This window comes from Prionailurus viverrinus, chromosome B3 (genome assembly GCF_022837055.1).
Source record: "Prionailurus viverrinus isolate Anna chromosome B3, UM_Priviv_1.0, whole genome shotgun sequence".
Taxonomy (NCBI): Eukaryota; Metazoa; Chordata; class Mammalia; order Carnivora; family Felidae; genus Prionailurus; species Prionailurus viverrinus.
Genome location: NC_062566.1, coordinates 14960001 through 14977262, shown reverse-complemented (window position 1 = coordinate 14977262; position 17262 = coordinate 14960001). Strand labels below are relative to the sequence as shown.

Genomic DNA, 17262 nt, shown 5'->3' with positions numbered 1-17262 from the left:
CACAAAAGCACAAGTATTGATTTAGGCAAATTTCACGGAATCGTGAATAATGGGAAGTGACTGTATATCTTATTGTCTTTTTCACTCCCCATCAGACTGAATCTTAGAGCTGGAAGGAATGTTTAAAGCCAGCTAATTTAGCCCCTTGTTTCATATGGGGGGGGGGGGAGAAAATAAACGTAAATTTAAACACTGTGTATTAAAGCACCTTACAACTTAATCATGAACAGCATATCTAGATTAATGTACTGGATTAGTCTCTTTTTCTTTTCAAATTGTATTTCCAGCCTAAGTGATGTGCTGTGGTTTCACAATCAAAAGCAATTTCATCTAAGGAAGACCTGAAATGTAAGCTAATATGAAAGAATCTATCTATTTGGGATTCTGTGACCATCCTGCCAAGAACGTTCATCCTAGAACATATCATAGATCTAAAAAGTGACCCAGAAGCTTTTTACTCTCTATGTTCAGATCCCTCTGTGCCCTCCAACAGACCAAGTTGCTTTCCCACAGTTTAGTCTAACAGGAATGTCCCAATTAACCCCCCTACACTCCACTATTACCCTTTAGAAGGTCTGTGAAAGGGTTACTGGTTGACCTTCCTTTTTTTTTTTGAGAGAGAAAGAGAAAGAGTGTGTGCGAAAGTCAAAGCAGGGGAGGGGTAGGGGGGTGGGAGGCACAGAGAATCTCAAGCAGGTTTCACGCTGACAGCAGCCAGCCTGATGAGGGGCTCAAACTCATGAACCCTGAGACCATGACCTGAGCCAAAGTCAGACACTCAACTGACTGAGCCATCCAGGTGCTCCTGGTTGACCTTCCATTGTAATGGTCGTCAGCCCAAGACAGATTCCAAATACAACACGGGGAAGGACCAGTCTGCCTTCCGATTCTGGTAGGTCTCCCACTCAGCATGATCTCAGAATTGTCTAGTGAGGAGCTGGGCCCAGCTCGCTTTGCCCACCCCGCCTCCAGCCCTGCAGCTTGGTAAGGCAGCATTGCTCTGGAAATGCTCTGCACCAGAGCACAGATCTGCCCTTGTAGCTGAGCTGGAGAGAGGTCTTCAAGGTGGGAGTTAGAAATATTGGCTTGGGGACACCTGGGTGGCTCAGTCGATTAAGCATCCTACTCTTGGTTTCAGCTCGGGCCATGATCTTACTGTTCATGAGATCGAGCCTGGTGTCCAGCTCTGTACTGACAGTGGACTTCTCTTTCTCCCTCTCTCTGTCCCTCCCCCACTCATTCTCTTTCTCTCTCTCTCTCTTTCTCAAAAATAAATAAACTTAAAAAAACAACATTTAAAAAAGAAAAAAGGAAGAAAGAAAAAGAAGAGGAAAAAAAGGAAAGAAGAAAAAAAAGAGAGGAAAAGAAAAGAAAAGAAAAGAAAAGAAAAAAGAAAGACATACTAGCTTGTAGTATGTTCCCAGCCAGGGCAGAAAGACAAGTAGAACAATGCAGGGTTTCCACTGGTAGCTACCAACCTCCCCTTCTCCTTGCTTTCCCTGGCCATTTGGTGTGTAGGTATCCCCCACTTTTCAAAAGTTCACCTTGCACCACTTGGCTTTTATGAAAGTCTTAGACCTGGAAGAAATATGCAGAGGATTTCTGCTTTTCCCAAAGAAAGGGCAGAAAGCAAAAATAGCATTCAATATTGGTTTTGCAGTGAGCTGCTAGAAAGTCATTGCACACCCTAAGCAGCAATAGAGGTGCCCCCAAACTCCTTCCCCGGGGAACTACACCCAGCATCTCAGCATCAAGCAGCCACAGCTTCGAACTGTATCTGTGAGCATCTGTGCTTTGTCTCCATTTATTTTGTGCATCCATTAGCAGGACATTTCTTAAGGTATCAGAAAAACCTAAGAGAGGTGATTTGGGGGTGGATGGGGTGGGGAGTCTGGGAGTCCTCACATGTTTTTCCCATATAAATTAATGGTAATTGCTTCTTTGCTCAGTGCCTTTGCTCTCAGCTTGAGAAAGGTTTCATAGGAACACTCTACTTTCAGACAGCAGGGAAAACCCATACTTGAAAATGTTTATCTTTGGCTCTGAATTTTACTGTGATGCTATCGGAGTCTAAGCATTGTGATTTGGTGAGTGCCTTGAATTTATTAAAGCGGATCTTGTTTCTACACATTTACAAGATGTTAGATGCTATTATACACTGGAGACAAGTTCAGAGGTCAAAGGTCAGGAGGTACTAGGAAGTTATTGTCAAGACTGCTCCAACCTCAAGAGAAGGGAGCTGTTCACGAGACTTTAGGATAAAAGGAGAACATCTGGAGTATCAGTAATTAAGTCTGAAATGTGGTTCAACAGGAAGTGACAAGTCTGTCCTCAGAGATCTTTTCAAAGTAGGACAGTCTCCATAGTTTAAATATCTATCGCTAGGTCTGGAGCTAGGTCTCGTGGGATTTTTTAACTCCTTGGGTTCCTTTAGGGCCCTTGGGAGATGGCCTTGCATACACAGACAACAATTACAGAATTTAATCACAGTGGGACGTTTTTAGTTATCTTGGGAACTTTAAGACCTTTCTAAATCAGTTTTCATGGTTAAAATACAATTTAGCTGTGTTCGTGTGACAAAGATAACGCCCTCGCACCGTTTAAACTAAAAAATACACAGCTTTGCAGTCCACTTGCATTTTCTGTGTTATCTTTGAAATAACTGTACGATGGGGAATAACTTCCTTTTTTCTACCCATCAATGATTTCGCCTTCTGCATAGGAGTTAATTCTTACAGAGTGATGGCTTTTGATTTTCAGCTTCCCCATTTCTACTTGGAGTTTCTATCTGAAATACAGAAAAACTTCAACTTGACTATCCTGAAACATTTTAAAGCCTCCCCCTCACCTCCCTTCTCTTTATAGGAAATGTAAAAGCCCCTGATTTGGAATATTAGGTTATTTGTTCCAACAGGAACAATAAAAGGTGGGGAAGGTTAACTTCAAGTAAGGAGGGTAATGCCTCGTTGTCTTTGAGTGGATGTCCTGGGCTCCCCACCCTTCCCTAGAACTTGCAGAAATGAGGAGGTCTGGTGGCCTGTGACAGTGTGGGTTCATACAAACTGTTATAATTAGCCTTGTTCCCCAGAGAAAGGGACTCCTTGCCCCCCTAGGCGGGGGGTAATGTCTTAAGTTTGAAAATCTAATCAGACTGGGTTTTAATTTCCAAAGAAAGGAGTTGTGGGCTGCCCACCCCCAGCCAGCCACCCTGCAGGCAAGGGCAAGGTGGCCTCTGGGCATTAGAGCAACCAAGCTTTCTGACCTCTGGGGTGGCCTAGCAGCTAGAGTCCAGTGGCAAGAATAAAAGTGTCAAATGCAAGAAGCTTTCATAATCTCACTATTTAACACTACTTGAGATGGTTTTTGTTGTTGTTGTTGTTGTTTTGTTGTTGTTTTTCTCTAGATGTCAACACTGTGGCTGGGGCACAGGGGAAGTGGGCAGGTGAGGGTGGGGTCTGTTTGCCATATCTTATACCCCTTCCTGTTCTCTGAAATCCTATGCCTTATCTTTAGGATTAAGAATGCCTCAGTGGGCAGGTGCCTGGGTGGCTCGGTTGAGCATCAGACTTCATTCGGCTCAGGTCATGATCTCACTCATGATCTCATGAGTTTGAGCCTGGCTTCAGGCTCTCTGCTGTCAGCATGGAGCCTGCTTTGGATCCTCTGTCCCCGTCTCTCTCTGCCCCTCCCCCATTTGCGCTCTCTCTTTCAAAAATAAATAAAACATTAAAAAAAAAAAAAAAAAGGAATTCCCTGGTGGGATTTCAGGTCTATTTCTAGGTCGGAGTGATCATTCTATCTCCTGAATGGCCAAAGGTTGGAGGGATAGCGCAGGTTTTTAAACTTTCTTATGGCTTTTGTTTCTGCTTTAGCTTGACCTTCCTCTTGGGCCCAGGAAAGGCTCTGCATCTGGCACAGCGGGGGGCTTGCTGACCTGTAAACACAGACAGGAAAATTTGGGAGAAGGCAGTGAAAGAAGTCAGCATCTCTAAATCAATTTATGATGCATGCAAATCATGTTTTCAAATATTTACAGAGTCTCTGAGGGAATTACATCACTGTTTATAACTGTTTTGATTGTTTTTTATGACTCAGGCCCTGTAGAGCCAAGCGATGTAATTCCTGAGAGATGCTGAGACTACGCTGCGAGCCTCCCCTCCTGAGCGGAAAGTCGGGGTGTAATGAGAAAAGCGCTCCCCTTAATAGACGGAGCTTGGCTGAGCACTGGGGATTATTAATGTGCTGCTGGGTGGCAGGAGATCTTTCCTCAGTTTACAAGTGGTGGGGGCGGTGGGGTCAACCGTGGTAGCCCAGAATGGACGGGAGCGCCTGGCCTGGATGTGGCAGGGCACGTGCAGGTGCGAGCTTTGTGTCTGCCTCCTCTGGGGAGTCTTAGAAGATTCTGGTGGAAATAAGCCATGAATGATTGGGGTTTGATGCTTGTCCTCAGATCCCATCCCATATGGCAAAACTTCCCTGACTTCATAAAGAGAACTGTCATCCATTCCTATTAGAGGACAGGGGAGGGAGAGGCCCCCAGTCTCCATGCACAGCAGTAGGGACTGGACCAGTTCCTGTCCATCTTCCATGACTCTGGTCCAGTCACTACGGCCTTGACCAGTGCAGTTAGCACAAGAGCACAATTCCAGCCCTTGACCATATCTCCTCATCCCCAGTGTCCCCATATGGTGCCTTGACCATATCTCCTCATCCCCAGTGTCTTAAACACAAGTGTGGGTCCACACAGCATCCTTGCGGAACAGTGTGGAACAGAGGTGGGAGCAGTGAACTCCGGCCTCACATCCCAGCTCTGCTCCTCAGTAGCTGTGTGACCTTCAGCATGATCCTTGACCTCTTTCTGGATTTAATGGATTAATCCTTGTAAATTCTCAGTGCCATGTCTAGCTTCTGGCATGCAGTCAGATCCGGAAATGTTTGCTGTTATTAGTCAGCATGGTGACTTATATTATCAAGGCTGGTCTTTGAAACAAAGTAGTGTCGTTCTAAAGCCTGGCTTACCCCAGCAGTTGAGGAAATGAGGTGGCCAAAGGCTACTTAGAGAGAAGCCAGCTTGTGGGCACTGAGGGGGCCGATCACTGGGTCTGTATGAGAAGCCATTCTTTATGTCTCTAAGCAAATTCCAGGACAGCAAACATCTTCTGGGCCAGCAAGATAGCTCCACTGGGAACACCCAAGAGTGGGACATCCACGAGGGGCTAGAGCTCTCCTCCCTGGGAGTTCCTGGGAAGATCTGAGTCCATGGCCCTCACTCGAGACTTGGAGCTTCTGGTGTCACGTCCTGAGTCCCTCCCTCCTTTCCCAGGAGCATCCCTGTGGTGCAGACGCTTCGGACCACCGCCCTGACCACTGCCTGTGCGGACCACTCAGACCAGCGTGTGGGTTACCTGGAGCATGTGGTGGCTCGCATCTCTATTTCTCACCCACGCAGGGGAGACCTCCAGATCCACCTCATTTCTCCCTCAGGAACCAAGTCTCAACTCTTGGCAAAGAGGTAAGGCCAGGCTGGCCTAATGGGACAAAGGCTGGGGATTGTCAGGAGGGCCTATCCAGCCCCAGGTCACAGTGTCCCTGCAGGGCCCTCCTCCCCAGGGCAGGTTGGTTCTTCCAGCTTCCTCTTAGAGATACTCAGATGTATACCCCGCCAACCTGAAACCTGGCCTTCAAAACCGTCCTTCCTGGAAAACTTTTGTTTCCAGGCAGGAGAGATAAGGGTTTGGAGAGATTTATGGAATTCTGGCTATGACTTAATTGCTCTTCAAAGTGCACCAGAGATCATTTTTCTCACATTCACTCGGCATCTGGAGTAAAAGCTTGTATTAGGGAAGGACTGCTTTGCCCGCTGAAGCTTCTGCACGGTTCTCCAGTTGTGGGGTGTGCTCTTGAACTTGTGTGGGCAGGAGGCTCTGCTCCATGGGAGACTGGCTTACTTGGGGCGCTCGGTGGCTGCCCTCTACAGCCTTCTCACCCATGTGCCTGAGAGGGTCCCACTCAGGACCAATAAACAGCCTCTGAACTCTGGGGTCTCACATAGGCTTTGTGGAGAGCCATGGAGCCATTTATTCCACAAAGTCAGAAACATGAAAGAAGTACTTTGATGCATTTGTGTTGCTTGCAGGTAACTGGAGTGAGGGGATTAATGGGAGGTTGGGGGAGGGGGCAAGGGGGACTGGGGCTTCCTTCCAGCCCCTTCTAGCTAAGAGGCAGAGGGAAAAAGAAAGGTTTCAGGACAAACCAGCACTTCCAGCTTCTCTTGAAAAACAGCTGGCAACTGTGTGTCCCCTCCCCCCCCCCCCCCCACCTCAGGAAGCACCCTGCCACTACCTGTCCCCTGGGCCGTGGCCCCACTGCCTGCTTGCCCACACTGGGCCCACATGACCCATTTGGGTTCCCTGCCTGGGGCTGCAGCCATATTTGGGCTGTAGGATTCAGAAAATGGGGGTTGAGTGAAGGCCTCCATTCAGGACCAGGTAGGAGTTGCCATTTCTCTTAGCCCCCTTCCACCCCACCCCTACTTTGCATAAGACAGAGAGATTGCCTGCAGAGATGAAAGGCTGAATGCTCTTGCCAGCCAGTTGTCTGAAGGAGTGGGGAGTTTGTCCTCTGGAACCAGCCCTGAGACCAGATCCTGGCTTCATGGGTTCCAAGGGCTTGGCCATCAGACTCAGTCCCCACCAGGTTAGGTTCCACCCTCGTAGAACGAGAGCGACAGGGGGCATCTCTCCCTCCTGAAGGTAGGCCTGGGCCACACTCTGCCTCTGCCCTTGAGAGACCAGCAAGGCTGTGAGCAGTTTGAGAGTGCCAGCTGGCAAGCCAGCGCTTTATTTATGCTATTTTGCAACCAGAGTTATTATTATTATTACTGGAACTTTCAGAGATTTCATCTAAAAGTCCAAATTTCTAGCATTCCTTGAAACATTGAAGTTCTCTGATAAGGGCCATCATTCCCTGTTCAAACACCAGACTGGAGCTGGGCGGATGGGCGGGGCCACTTCAAGGCACCTTAGGTCCCCGTCCTTACAGTAGCACGGAGGCCAGGCACAGGCTCCACTTCTCTGGGCTCTCATGAAGTCACCTCCCTAGAGCCCCCTTTGCTCCATGCTGCACACCAGGAGGCATCCAAGGTGGTGAGGCCTGACTTCGAGGCAGGAACTGGATCCAGGCACCAAATGGTGACCTGGGTTGACCAAGAGCCACAGTGAGGCTTAGGGGTTGGGGTGGCAGGTCAGAGGCCAGCAGGGCAGCAGTGACCTGCGAGGACCCACGCCGAGATGGGCTGTGGGCCCAGAGACATGAGATTATACCCTGCTCCTTCACCTCCTGGCTGGGCACCCAGGAGTCACCCATTTCTCCTCCCTTTATCCCTCACCTCTAGAAATATCATTTCACTCCCATCACAATCCAGAATGCTACAAGCACTGGATGCTGATGATGTAGATGAAAATGCCCGGCACATGCAGCTGGCCTCCCTCCCTGTCCTGCTTACATCCACCTGACCTGGAAGAACCTTCCAGCGCCCCAGCATCCCCACCGCCTGGCCTCTGTGCACTCTTATCTCCTCCCCTTCTAACCTCCGTCCTGTTCAAGCCCAGTGTGTGCCCCTCAGATGGGAAAGAGCGGGTCCTGCCAAGTTCATTCACTTCAAGACTACCCATTAGCTAGGAGGTGCTGTACCTGTGCCATCAAGCACTTGAAACCTGCCTTGAGGCCATTTGGCAGTCATCTGAGTCTTGGGAATTTGTTTTTTTCCAAGGCACAGATTTTGTGATTATATCAAGAGTTTGTATTGGGGCGATCTATTACTTCTACTTTATTTCGCATCTTGCTCAATACGGCAGCTTTTTCAGGTTGCCAGATTTTTTTTCACCAAGAGTTAAGTTGACATTTCGTTAAGTATTTCAGCCCTTAGAAGACAGTTTGTCTTTGTTCTGTCCAGGCATGTCGGGTTCAGTTTGGCATCGTGTGTGAAAATCAGCCTTGACCTTTGCAGTTTCTTAGAAGAACGTACAGGGTGTGGCCCTCCCCCTCACTATTGGCCAAGCGAAGAACATTCTTCCGATAAAGGTTTTTATACATTCGTTGGATGTTTGGAGAATACCCAAATCAGGCATCCAGTCTTACATCACACCAAATATGTATCTGAACTTCTGATGACAAATAAAGAGCTCTTGGGTAAAGACAGTGTTCCACAATAGAGCTAGAAAATTAGACTGGGAAGGAAGAGTAAGGGAGAAGAACCTGAGATTGTTTCTTCCAAGGAGAGGAGACTAAGCAGGGCACAGGGTGTGGGAAGAAAGAGGGTGCCCATAACTTGCTTCCTGTTTCCTGCTCAAGTCAAAGAAGAGGAAATGGATCTGGGTTGAAGTCCAGAAGGACCTTGGGGTAGCAAAGGACCAAGGGAGGCTCATCAGAACCTACAAGGGGAGGCTGGCTGAGGGGCGGGAGCTCCTGTGCCTCCCCGTGCTGCACCCAGGGGTGCCTCCCACCCACACTGGAGAACAACCAGGCCCCTTATGTCATCTCTTCCAAATGCACCTGTTGAAGCCTGTTAAGCCCTGGAGAGTTGCACGTTTTTCCTTCTTTGTATCTCCTGGAGAACAGCACGTAAGAGCTGGGTCCATGACAGATGTGAAGGTTTCATTCGTTCCATAAGCCAGCATTTTAGAAAGGTTTCCTCTGTGATGCCCTTGGTACTTAAGTCAAAGAATCATGTGGCCTAGCCTCTTTCTGCCTTTGTGCACCCAGGCATTGGTCCAGATCCTCTGTAGGAGGGAAAGGGTAGGAAGGAACCAAACACCTGAAGGAACATGGGGTGGGGGGTGGGGGGTTTGAGGACCTTCTTTGGTAACCTCTTACACACCTCCCTGTGCTGGAAAGAACAAAGACAGGAGTCCGAAAGCCATTGGGTGAGTCCCAGCTCAGCTGGTTCCTGGCCGTTGGACCTGCCATGAATCACTACCCTTGGGATCTCTCCATCGGCAAACTAGGATGGCAGGAAGAGCCCATCGCTGGCTGAGTCCGTCTCATGTTGGGCACCTGTAAGTCCTGCCAGCCTGCCTGCCTCTCAGAATGTTCAGGGGACCCGATGGGATAATGAAGGTGAAGCTGCTGTCCAGGGCTGTGTCATAATGCAAGGGTTTGAAAGCGGTCACCATTGTACCTGCACCTGCGCCTGTGCTGAGGGCCAGGCTCTTTTTCCTTCCGTTCTCACACCTGCTGCCCTGGAGGTGCCACTCAGCTGAATAGTACTGTCACCTAAGTAATTCTGAGCTGGGAGAGAGCCCTCCTCGGCCTGCCCCACCCCCTCCTTTCCAGATCCTCGTGTTCTCACCCCGAGTCTCCAATTGCAGATTGCTGGATCATTCCAATGAAGGGTTTACAAACTGGGAATTCATGACCGTGCACTGCTGGGGAGAAAAGGCCGAGGGGGAATGGACCTTGGAAATCCAAGACATGCCGTCCCAGGTCCGCAACCCCGAGAAGCAAGGTCAGTGGTTCTCAGGAATTTCCAGACCACTTTTGTTATTTCTACCTTTTTGTTAACTCAGACTTTTATTTAACTTGTGTCTCTCATAATTCTTTCTTTTCTTTTCTTTTTCTTCTTCTTCTTTTTTTTTTATGGAGGTAAAATTCACCATTTAAATCCTTTTAAAGTGTGTAACTAGGGGAGCCTGGGTGGCTCAGTCAGTTAAGCATCCGACGTGGGCTCAGGTGATGATCTCACGGTTCGTGAGTTCAAGCTCCACGTCAGGCTCTGTGCTGACAGCTCAGAGCCTGGAGCCTGCTTGGGATCTGTGTCTCCCTCTCTCTGTCCCTCCCCTGCTCACGCTCTGTCTCTCCTTCTCTCTCAAAAATAAATACACATTAAAAAAATAAATAAAATGTGTAACTAAATGGCCTTCAGTACATTCACAGTCTTGTACAACTTACTGCTTAACTAAATCCAGAACTTTGTCATCACCCCAAAGGGATACCCCATATCCACTAAGGAGACACTCCCCGTTCTCCCAGCCCCCAGCAACCCCTAAATTACTTGCTGTATCCATGGATTTGCCTCTTCTGGATGTTTCATGTAAATGGAATCACACAATATGTCACCTTTCGTGTCCAGTTAGCATAATGTTTATAGTATGTATCATACTTCATGCCCTTTCATGAATAATACAATTTAATTGTGTGTAAATAATTGCATCTATAACATTTTGTTTATCCTTTCATGAGTTGGTGGACAGCTGGGTTCTTTCTACTTAATGACTGTTAGGAATAATGCTGCTTTGAACATCCACATGTAAGTCTTTATGTGGGCATACATTTTCAGTTCTCTTGGTTGTATACGTAAGAATGGAATTGCTGGGTTATATAGTAATTCTATGTTTGACTTTTTGGAGAACCATCAAACTGTTCTCTGCAGTGCTGTACCATTTTATATTCCTATCATCACTATATGAGGATTTTAGTTTCTCTCTGTCATCATCAGCTCTTGTTTTATCATATCCATTTTCTTATTATAGACATCCTAGTGGGTGTGAAGTATATCTCATTACGGTTTTGATTTGCACTAATTCCCCTAATGACTAACAATGCTGAGCATCTTTTCGTGGGCTTATTGCCCACTTTTATCTTCTTTGGAGAAATGTGTATTCATATCTTTTGCTTATTTTAAAACTGGGTTGTCTTTTATTATGGAGTTGTAACAGGTTTTTTTTTAATGTTTGTATTTATTTTTGAGAGAGAGACAGAGCACAAGCGGGGGAGGGGCAGAGAGAGAAGGAGACCCAGAATCCAAAGCAGGCTCCAGGCTCTGAGCTGTTGGCACAGAGCCTGACACGGGGCTCAAACTCGCGAACAGAGAGATCATGACCTGAGCAGAAGTCAGACACTTAACCGACCCAGCCACCCAGGCGCCCCAGTGGTTGGAATTTTGATAGAGATTTCACTGAATCTAGTTCAGTTTGGGGAGAATTGCCATCTTTACAAAATTGAGTTCTCCCATCCGTGAACACAATTTATTTATTTATTTTGACTTATCTCGATCTTCTTTCATTTCTATCAGCATTGTTTTGTGGCTGTCAGCCCACATGCCTTGTACATCCTTGGTGACATTTGTTCCTAAGTATTTTGTTCTCTTTGATGCTATTGTGAATGGAATGGTTTTCTTACTTTTGCTTTCAGATTGTTTTTTTTCCTCTGGGATGGTAGCCTTTCCTAACTCTCCTTTTGGGTCATAATCATTTCTTGAACTGATCTGTATTGAATTCCTACTTTGGGCCAGGCACTGATGGAGGTGATAAGGCTACACCAGGAGAGAAAATGAGAATAATCATTGTGTCTTCTGCCATAGTCACCAACCTCAGTCTCTGATGTCTTCACATATCTCTCTGTTGGATTGGGATTTGTAGTAAAGGGACAGGGACTATGCTGTCTGTGGAGACAGTTCCCTGAAGTTTGCTTTCACTGTTCTGTTGTCCCTAGGGGCCTGCTTCTTGATCACCCTAGAACCTTCCCCTGCCCTGGTCCTTTTCAGAGTTTTCACGAAGCACAGTTTCAGAGAATTTTTTTTTAACCAGGAAGAACAGAAGAGCATTGACTTGCCTCGTGCAGAAAATTGACTTTATTATTATTTTTTTTGTGTGTGTGAGAGAGAAAGAACGATCGAGAGAGAACAAGAGGGGGAGGGGCAGACAGAGAGGGAGACAGAATCTGAAGCAGGCTCCAGGCTCTGAGCTGTCAGCACAGAGCCCGATGCGGGGCTCAAACTCACGAGTCACAAGATCATGACCTGAGACGAAGACAAATGCTTAACTGACTGAGCCACCCAGATGCCCCCAGAAAGTTGACTTAAAATTTTTTTTTAATCTTTATTTATTTTTGAGAGAGAGACAGAATGTGAGCAGGGGAGGAGCAGAGAGAGAGGGAGACACAGAATCTGAAGCAGACTCCAGGCCCTGAGCTGTCAGCACAGAGCCTGATGTGGGGCTCAAACTCACGAACCGTGTGATCATGACCTGAGCCGAAGTCAGACACCCAACCGACTGAGCCACCCAGGCACCCCGAAAATTGACTTTAAATGATCAAATCATCTATAAGACCCTGCCTGCCCCCAGTCACTTTCTTTCTGCCTTTAGGATAATAACTATTTTGAAAAAAGTTACTATAACAGTCTAAAAATACAAAGATGCAAAATTTTACATCACTTGAAATTCAAATTAAATCACTTGAAATTGAAAGTTTATTTTGAGAGAAAGAGAGAGAGAGAGAGAGAGAGAGAGAGAGAAATGAGGGGAGGGACATAGAGAGGGAGAGAGAGAATCCCAAGCAGGCTTTGGGCTGCCAGCACAGAGCCCGATTGGGGGCTCGAACCCGTGAACCATGAGAATATGACCTGAGCCGAAACCAAGAGTCGGATGCTCAACCCACTGAACCACCCAGGCACCCGAAATTCACGTATTTTAAAAGTAGAAGTTCCTGAACTCTTTTAAAACCCTAAAGTGCACTGACCTACCATTGAAAGTCGAGGATCAGCGTCTCATGTCAGCTGCAGCCACAAGCATCGCGTGCTCCTTGGGTACAAGGTGTTGTTCCTGTGCCATCAGCACTGCCACTTGCACCCGGATGGATGAATCTGTGGAGCTGTGTGTTCACACAGCACAGCTTGTCCGTCGGAAGCTGAGGCCCATGTCTATCGCGGGGAAGAGCATGCACACCATTGTGATTCTGGTAGATGTTTATTTACACTTCTAAGAACTTTGCAAGTCAGGATCCCTGTCTGGACCTCAGTGTCCTGGGCTGTGAAACAGAGCTGAGCTAGATGTTCTCTGAGCCCTCATAGAGGACCTGCCTGTCTCTGAAGCAGTGGCTCGTGTGGCACGTCCACATCCTGGAGGGGGCTCTGCTGGCCTGAGGTTACCCCTCCCCTCTCTCCAGCCTGCCCACATCCCAGTCCTCTTTAGGACCAGCTGGAGACATCCTCTTCCTGCAGGGGTGGGTGGGCGGCAAGATGGGCAGGCACCTAGGAGATCCCCACACCCCCTGGACCGGCACTGCCTGCGGGCGGCTTTATCAGCATGCAGGTGCTGATGTGGTGTGTCCAGTGGTGCCTGAGATCCTGCAAGACCACATTGTACCCGGCGCTGTAGGCCACTGCAAGGATTGGGAAGCCACTGGGGGCTTTTAGGCAGAGGAGAGAGGCGGTGTGAACTTCTCTGTTACTAGGTTCACCCCTGCCAGTTTGGTCGGACTACTCTGAACTGTGGTTGGAGTAGAGGAGAGGCACAGTTAAGGGGTCATCACGATGGGAGAGGAAGGTGACTCAGACCAGGGTGGTGGCAGTGGAGTGGTCAGATTCCCAAAGCCGTGTTGAGAGGGCCTGCTGACAGGTAAGATACGGGCTGTGAGGGCAGAGAGGGGACATGGATGACTCCAGAAGATGGGTTTTGTTCTGGGCAAGAACAGACCCGCAGTTTCCTGGATCTGGAACGCTGCAGGGGAGGGGGTGCTGGAGAGAAAATTGGGAGCTTAGTTTAGGGCAGGGGGTTCCATGGAAGATTCCTGTGACAAATCCAGGTAGAGATGTGTACCTGGATGCCAGGGTGGAGGTCTGGGCTGGAAGTACACATTTGGCAAGTAGCTAGTAGTGAAAGCCACAAGTGTGCACCCAGGGGGTGAGTGGGGATACCCTGCCGCCCTGCAGGGGTGGGCACTGGAGGGAAATCTACCTACGTAATGATGATTCTCGCAAGTGCAAGTACTGAGCTGTGGGGTTGCTTCGGTGCCCAGCACAGAACTATGCGCCACGCACCCCCTACGCCCCTTCCCACCGCCTCTGCTCCCTGTCTCCTGCCTGCACAGCACTCTCCAGCCCTGCCCTCATCTTTCACCCTGATCTCTGGAACCTTGTCTGCTGGCTTCCCCGTGTTCCCAGTGCCTCCTGCTGTGCGGATCATCATAGGTGCGCAGTGGTTGTTTGGTGAATGAGCGAGTACAGTTGGAATCTTTTGTGATCACCACATGACCAGCTGCTTTACATACTACAGTGGACACAGGCTTAGAGATGCAGGGGATACCTCCCGAGGATGGCCCCACAGTAAGTCCTGAAACAGGCCAATGTGCTTCCTTGGGCATGGTTAGAACCTGCATCTTTGGCTGGTTGAGACAGGAACAGAATAAGCTCTCTTAGCTCTGACCTTCTGTGGCTTATTGGAATTTGGGGGACCGGGGCACACTAAGCGCCTGTGCGTTCCTGAGCAGTTCCCGTGGCGGTTCATTCACACAAGCTTTGCCCTGCAGAGAGGTGCCGCTCCTGAGATGGCCTTTGCAGAAACAAGCAGCAGGCAAGTGGCCTGCCACTGGTGCCTTACTGCCCTCCCCTCTTTCTGTGTGTGAGGAGGATGGGTTCCTCTTTCCGGGCTGTGCACGCTCAGCACATCCAGGCATTAGCGCCTCCTCCCTGTGCACAGGTGGACTCAGTCTTGGTTCCAACAGCATCTCTCCAGAGTACAGGGGAGAAGAGAAAAAAAGAATGAGAAGGGTCTTTCAACCAGTATGGCTTTCAAAGCAGGGCTATCCTCTGGGGCACCTGGGTGGCTCAGTCAGTTAAGCGTCCAACTTTGGCTCGGGTCATGATCTCAGTTTGTGGGTTTGAGCCCCGCTCTGACAGCTCGGAGCCTGGATATTGCTTCAGATTCTGTGTCTCCCTCTCTCTCTCTCTCTCTCTCTCTGTCCCTCCCACTCTCACGCTGTGTCTGTCTCTCTCTCAAAAATAAAAAAAAAATTTTTTTAAAGTGCATTATTAACAAAGCAGGGCTGTCCCCAACAGTTACAAGTTTAGGTCAGTCTGGCAGTGTCTGTCGGCGACCTCAGCCATAGAAGGTGACACCAGTTAACGAAAGTTTCCTACTGACTGCAGCGTTCTGGGGCCCAAGAGAAATGCAGGCCTGGGAGCTGCCTATGGGTGTTGTCCGTTGGTGCCCAGGGTGTGATTGATCCCAAAGCACGTGTCTTTCCCTCCCTGGTTTTCCAGTCACCGCCAGCCTCGGTGCCAAGATTAATGCAGCAAACACAAAGACTGGCTGGCCAGAAAGGGCAGCACTGTTCTCATTTCTCTACAGTGCTCCTGAGACCCTGTTTCGGGAGCAAGGTGCTGGGTTCTGTATCGTTCACTTCAATACCCCTCAAATCTCTGCAACTTACATAATTGCTTAAAAAAAAAAAAAGAAAAAAGAAAACAGCTCCATTTCAATGGTGTGCTATGCGATAGTACTATAAAATCTCAGCTAAGACCACAGCTTATTAAATAACTGAGTCTTCTGAATATGCTAGCTCAAAGAATACTCACCCCTGTCAGATTGAACCTGGTTTGTGTCATTCGTTTTAAAACTATTTCTTAGAAACTGAGTAGCTGATGAGTTCATTCATTGTCCTCTTCAGTTCCTGGGCCAGGGGAAGGGTGTGTCTTCTCCCAAGATCAGTCTCCTCTGGGAGACAAGGGAGGAAGGGAATTGAGAGCACATCCTGATTCACAGCTGTGTTGTGTTTACAAAAGTGGCTTTTCATTCATTCCTGTGTTGAGCACACCTTTACTGAACTTTACTGAGTGCCGGATCTGGACTCGCTAGGACCTCAGCACCCTCACTGGGGAAGCAGGTGTGGGCCCAGGTGTGGGAGAGTAGGCTCCCTGAGGCATCCAGGGTGGGTGTGCAAGCCGAGCACTACGCAGGCCACCCCAGTTACCATCCAGAGCCTGCAAGGCCTGAGACAGGGCGCTGGCTGGTGATGATGCGGCCAGAGCAGAGGTCCCTCCTTGCAGACCATCTTTCAGAGAAGCACGGCTGCGTTTTAGAATGTTTGCATCTGGAATGCTCAAAATTTTAAGTTTGGGCCTTCCTGAATGCAGAAAGTTCCAGTCCTCTGAGAAATGTGTGCACTTCCTTCTCCCGCATCTGGTTTGGAACAGGCCTGGGGTAGGATCCTCATGTTCCCACTTTCCCCAAATCTCTGATGTCTTGGTCAATTCAGAGTGCTCTACCAAAGTGCCATAGACCGGGTGGCTTATAAACAACAGAAGTTCTTTCTTCACAGTTCTGGAAGCTGGGAAGTCTGAGATCAGGCTGCCAGCACGGTTGGGTTCCGGGGACGTGTCTCTTCCCAGCCGCCTCCTTTTTATATCCTTGCACGGCGGAAGCTCAGCAAGCTAACTTTCTGGGGTCACTTTTGGTAGGACACTAATCCCATTCATGAGGGCTCCACCCTCCTGACCTAATCACCTCCCTACCACCCCACCACCTGATACTATCACGTTGGGGTCAAGTTCCAACATATGAATTTTGGGGAACACACGCATTCAGTCCATAATGGCACCTGGCCTCACCACTGCCTTTCCTCCTACCAGATGAGGATGAACACATCTTGATGAGGATTTGCATTGAAGGTGATGACCCAGGCCAGGTAACTAAGGATAGGGGTCCCCCTATCCTGCCCTCCTCACCTCAGAGCCCACATTGGTGGTCACACCTGGTGCACGAGGCAAAGCCCGTGCACCGGCACCACCAGGGCCAGCCTCCCTGCTCAGGTAGGCATCCTGCTTAGTACCCTCGGGGACGGGGATGCCCCACCACCTCCTCGTGACCTGGGGCTCCTGCAAGCACTCCGATGCCCACGGCTCTGCTCAGCTGAAAGTGAGTTTGGCCCTGAGCAGCACTAGGGATGTCTTTGCTCGTTTCTTCTCTCATTCATTGGGCACACCCTTACTGAGACTGCCTGTGGGCAACATGCCAGATCTGCTGGGCACGCAGAGACAGAAGCCTGCTTCTTCACGCTTCACCTCTGCACCCTGTTCCCCCCTGCGGTTTCGGCTCTTTGCCCGGCACAGAGAGCCCAAGCAGGGCTGTGGTTTGTTTCCATCCTGGGCTCACACTTACTTTATAACCACGAGCCCACCTGAAGAGCTTGGGTGCCTCCCGTTGTCTTCGCCTGTGAGGGGGGTTGTAAGGCATCAACCTGAAATGGAAAAAAAATTCAAGCATGCTTTCCAATCCCCCTTCTCTAATGGACACCATGTATCGTATTCCATGGCTCCAATGGGTTTTCGTTTTACATGGTGTTCACATAGTAATACACAGGCAGAAACAATTGATGGTGTCTTAAAAATTTCTATGTCATTTCTCTTGAATGCAGAGAATTTCACTTTTTCTCCCTGATGAAAATTTATTTTTTTTTCTCTCTCTCTCTAGTCTTCCCTCTGATTCC

The 17262-nt window shown here is 48.7% G+C and overlaps 1 protein-coding gene across 2 annotated transcripts in view; it reads left to right on the top strand.

Annotated features, from left to right (window-relative positions):
- Positions 1 to 17262, top strand: part of PCSK6 (proprotein convertase subtilisin/kexin type 6) — a 190904-nt gene that overhangs the window by 123846 nt on the left and 49796 nt on the right. For both annotated transcript variants that reach the window (XM_047864230.1, XM_047864229.1), the window contains exons 12-13: positions 5324 to 5512; positions 9369 to 9505. In XM_047864230.1, coding sequence (XP_047720186.1) covers positions 5324 to 5512; positions 9369 to 9505 — 326 coding nt within the window. The remainder of the gene's footprint in view (positions 1 to 5323; positions 5513 to 9368; positions 9506 to 17262) is intronic.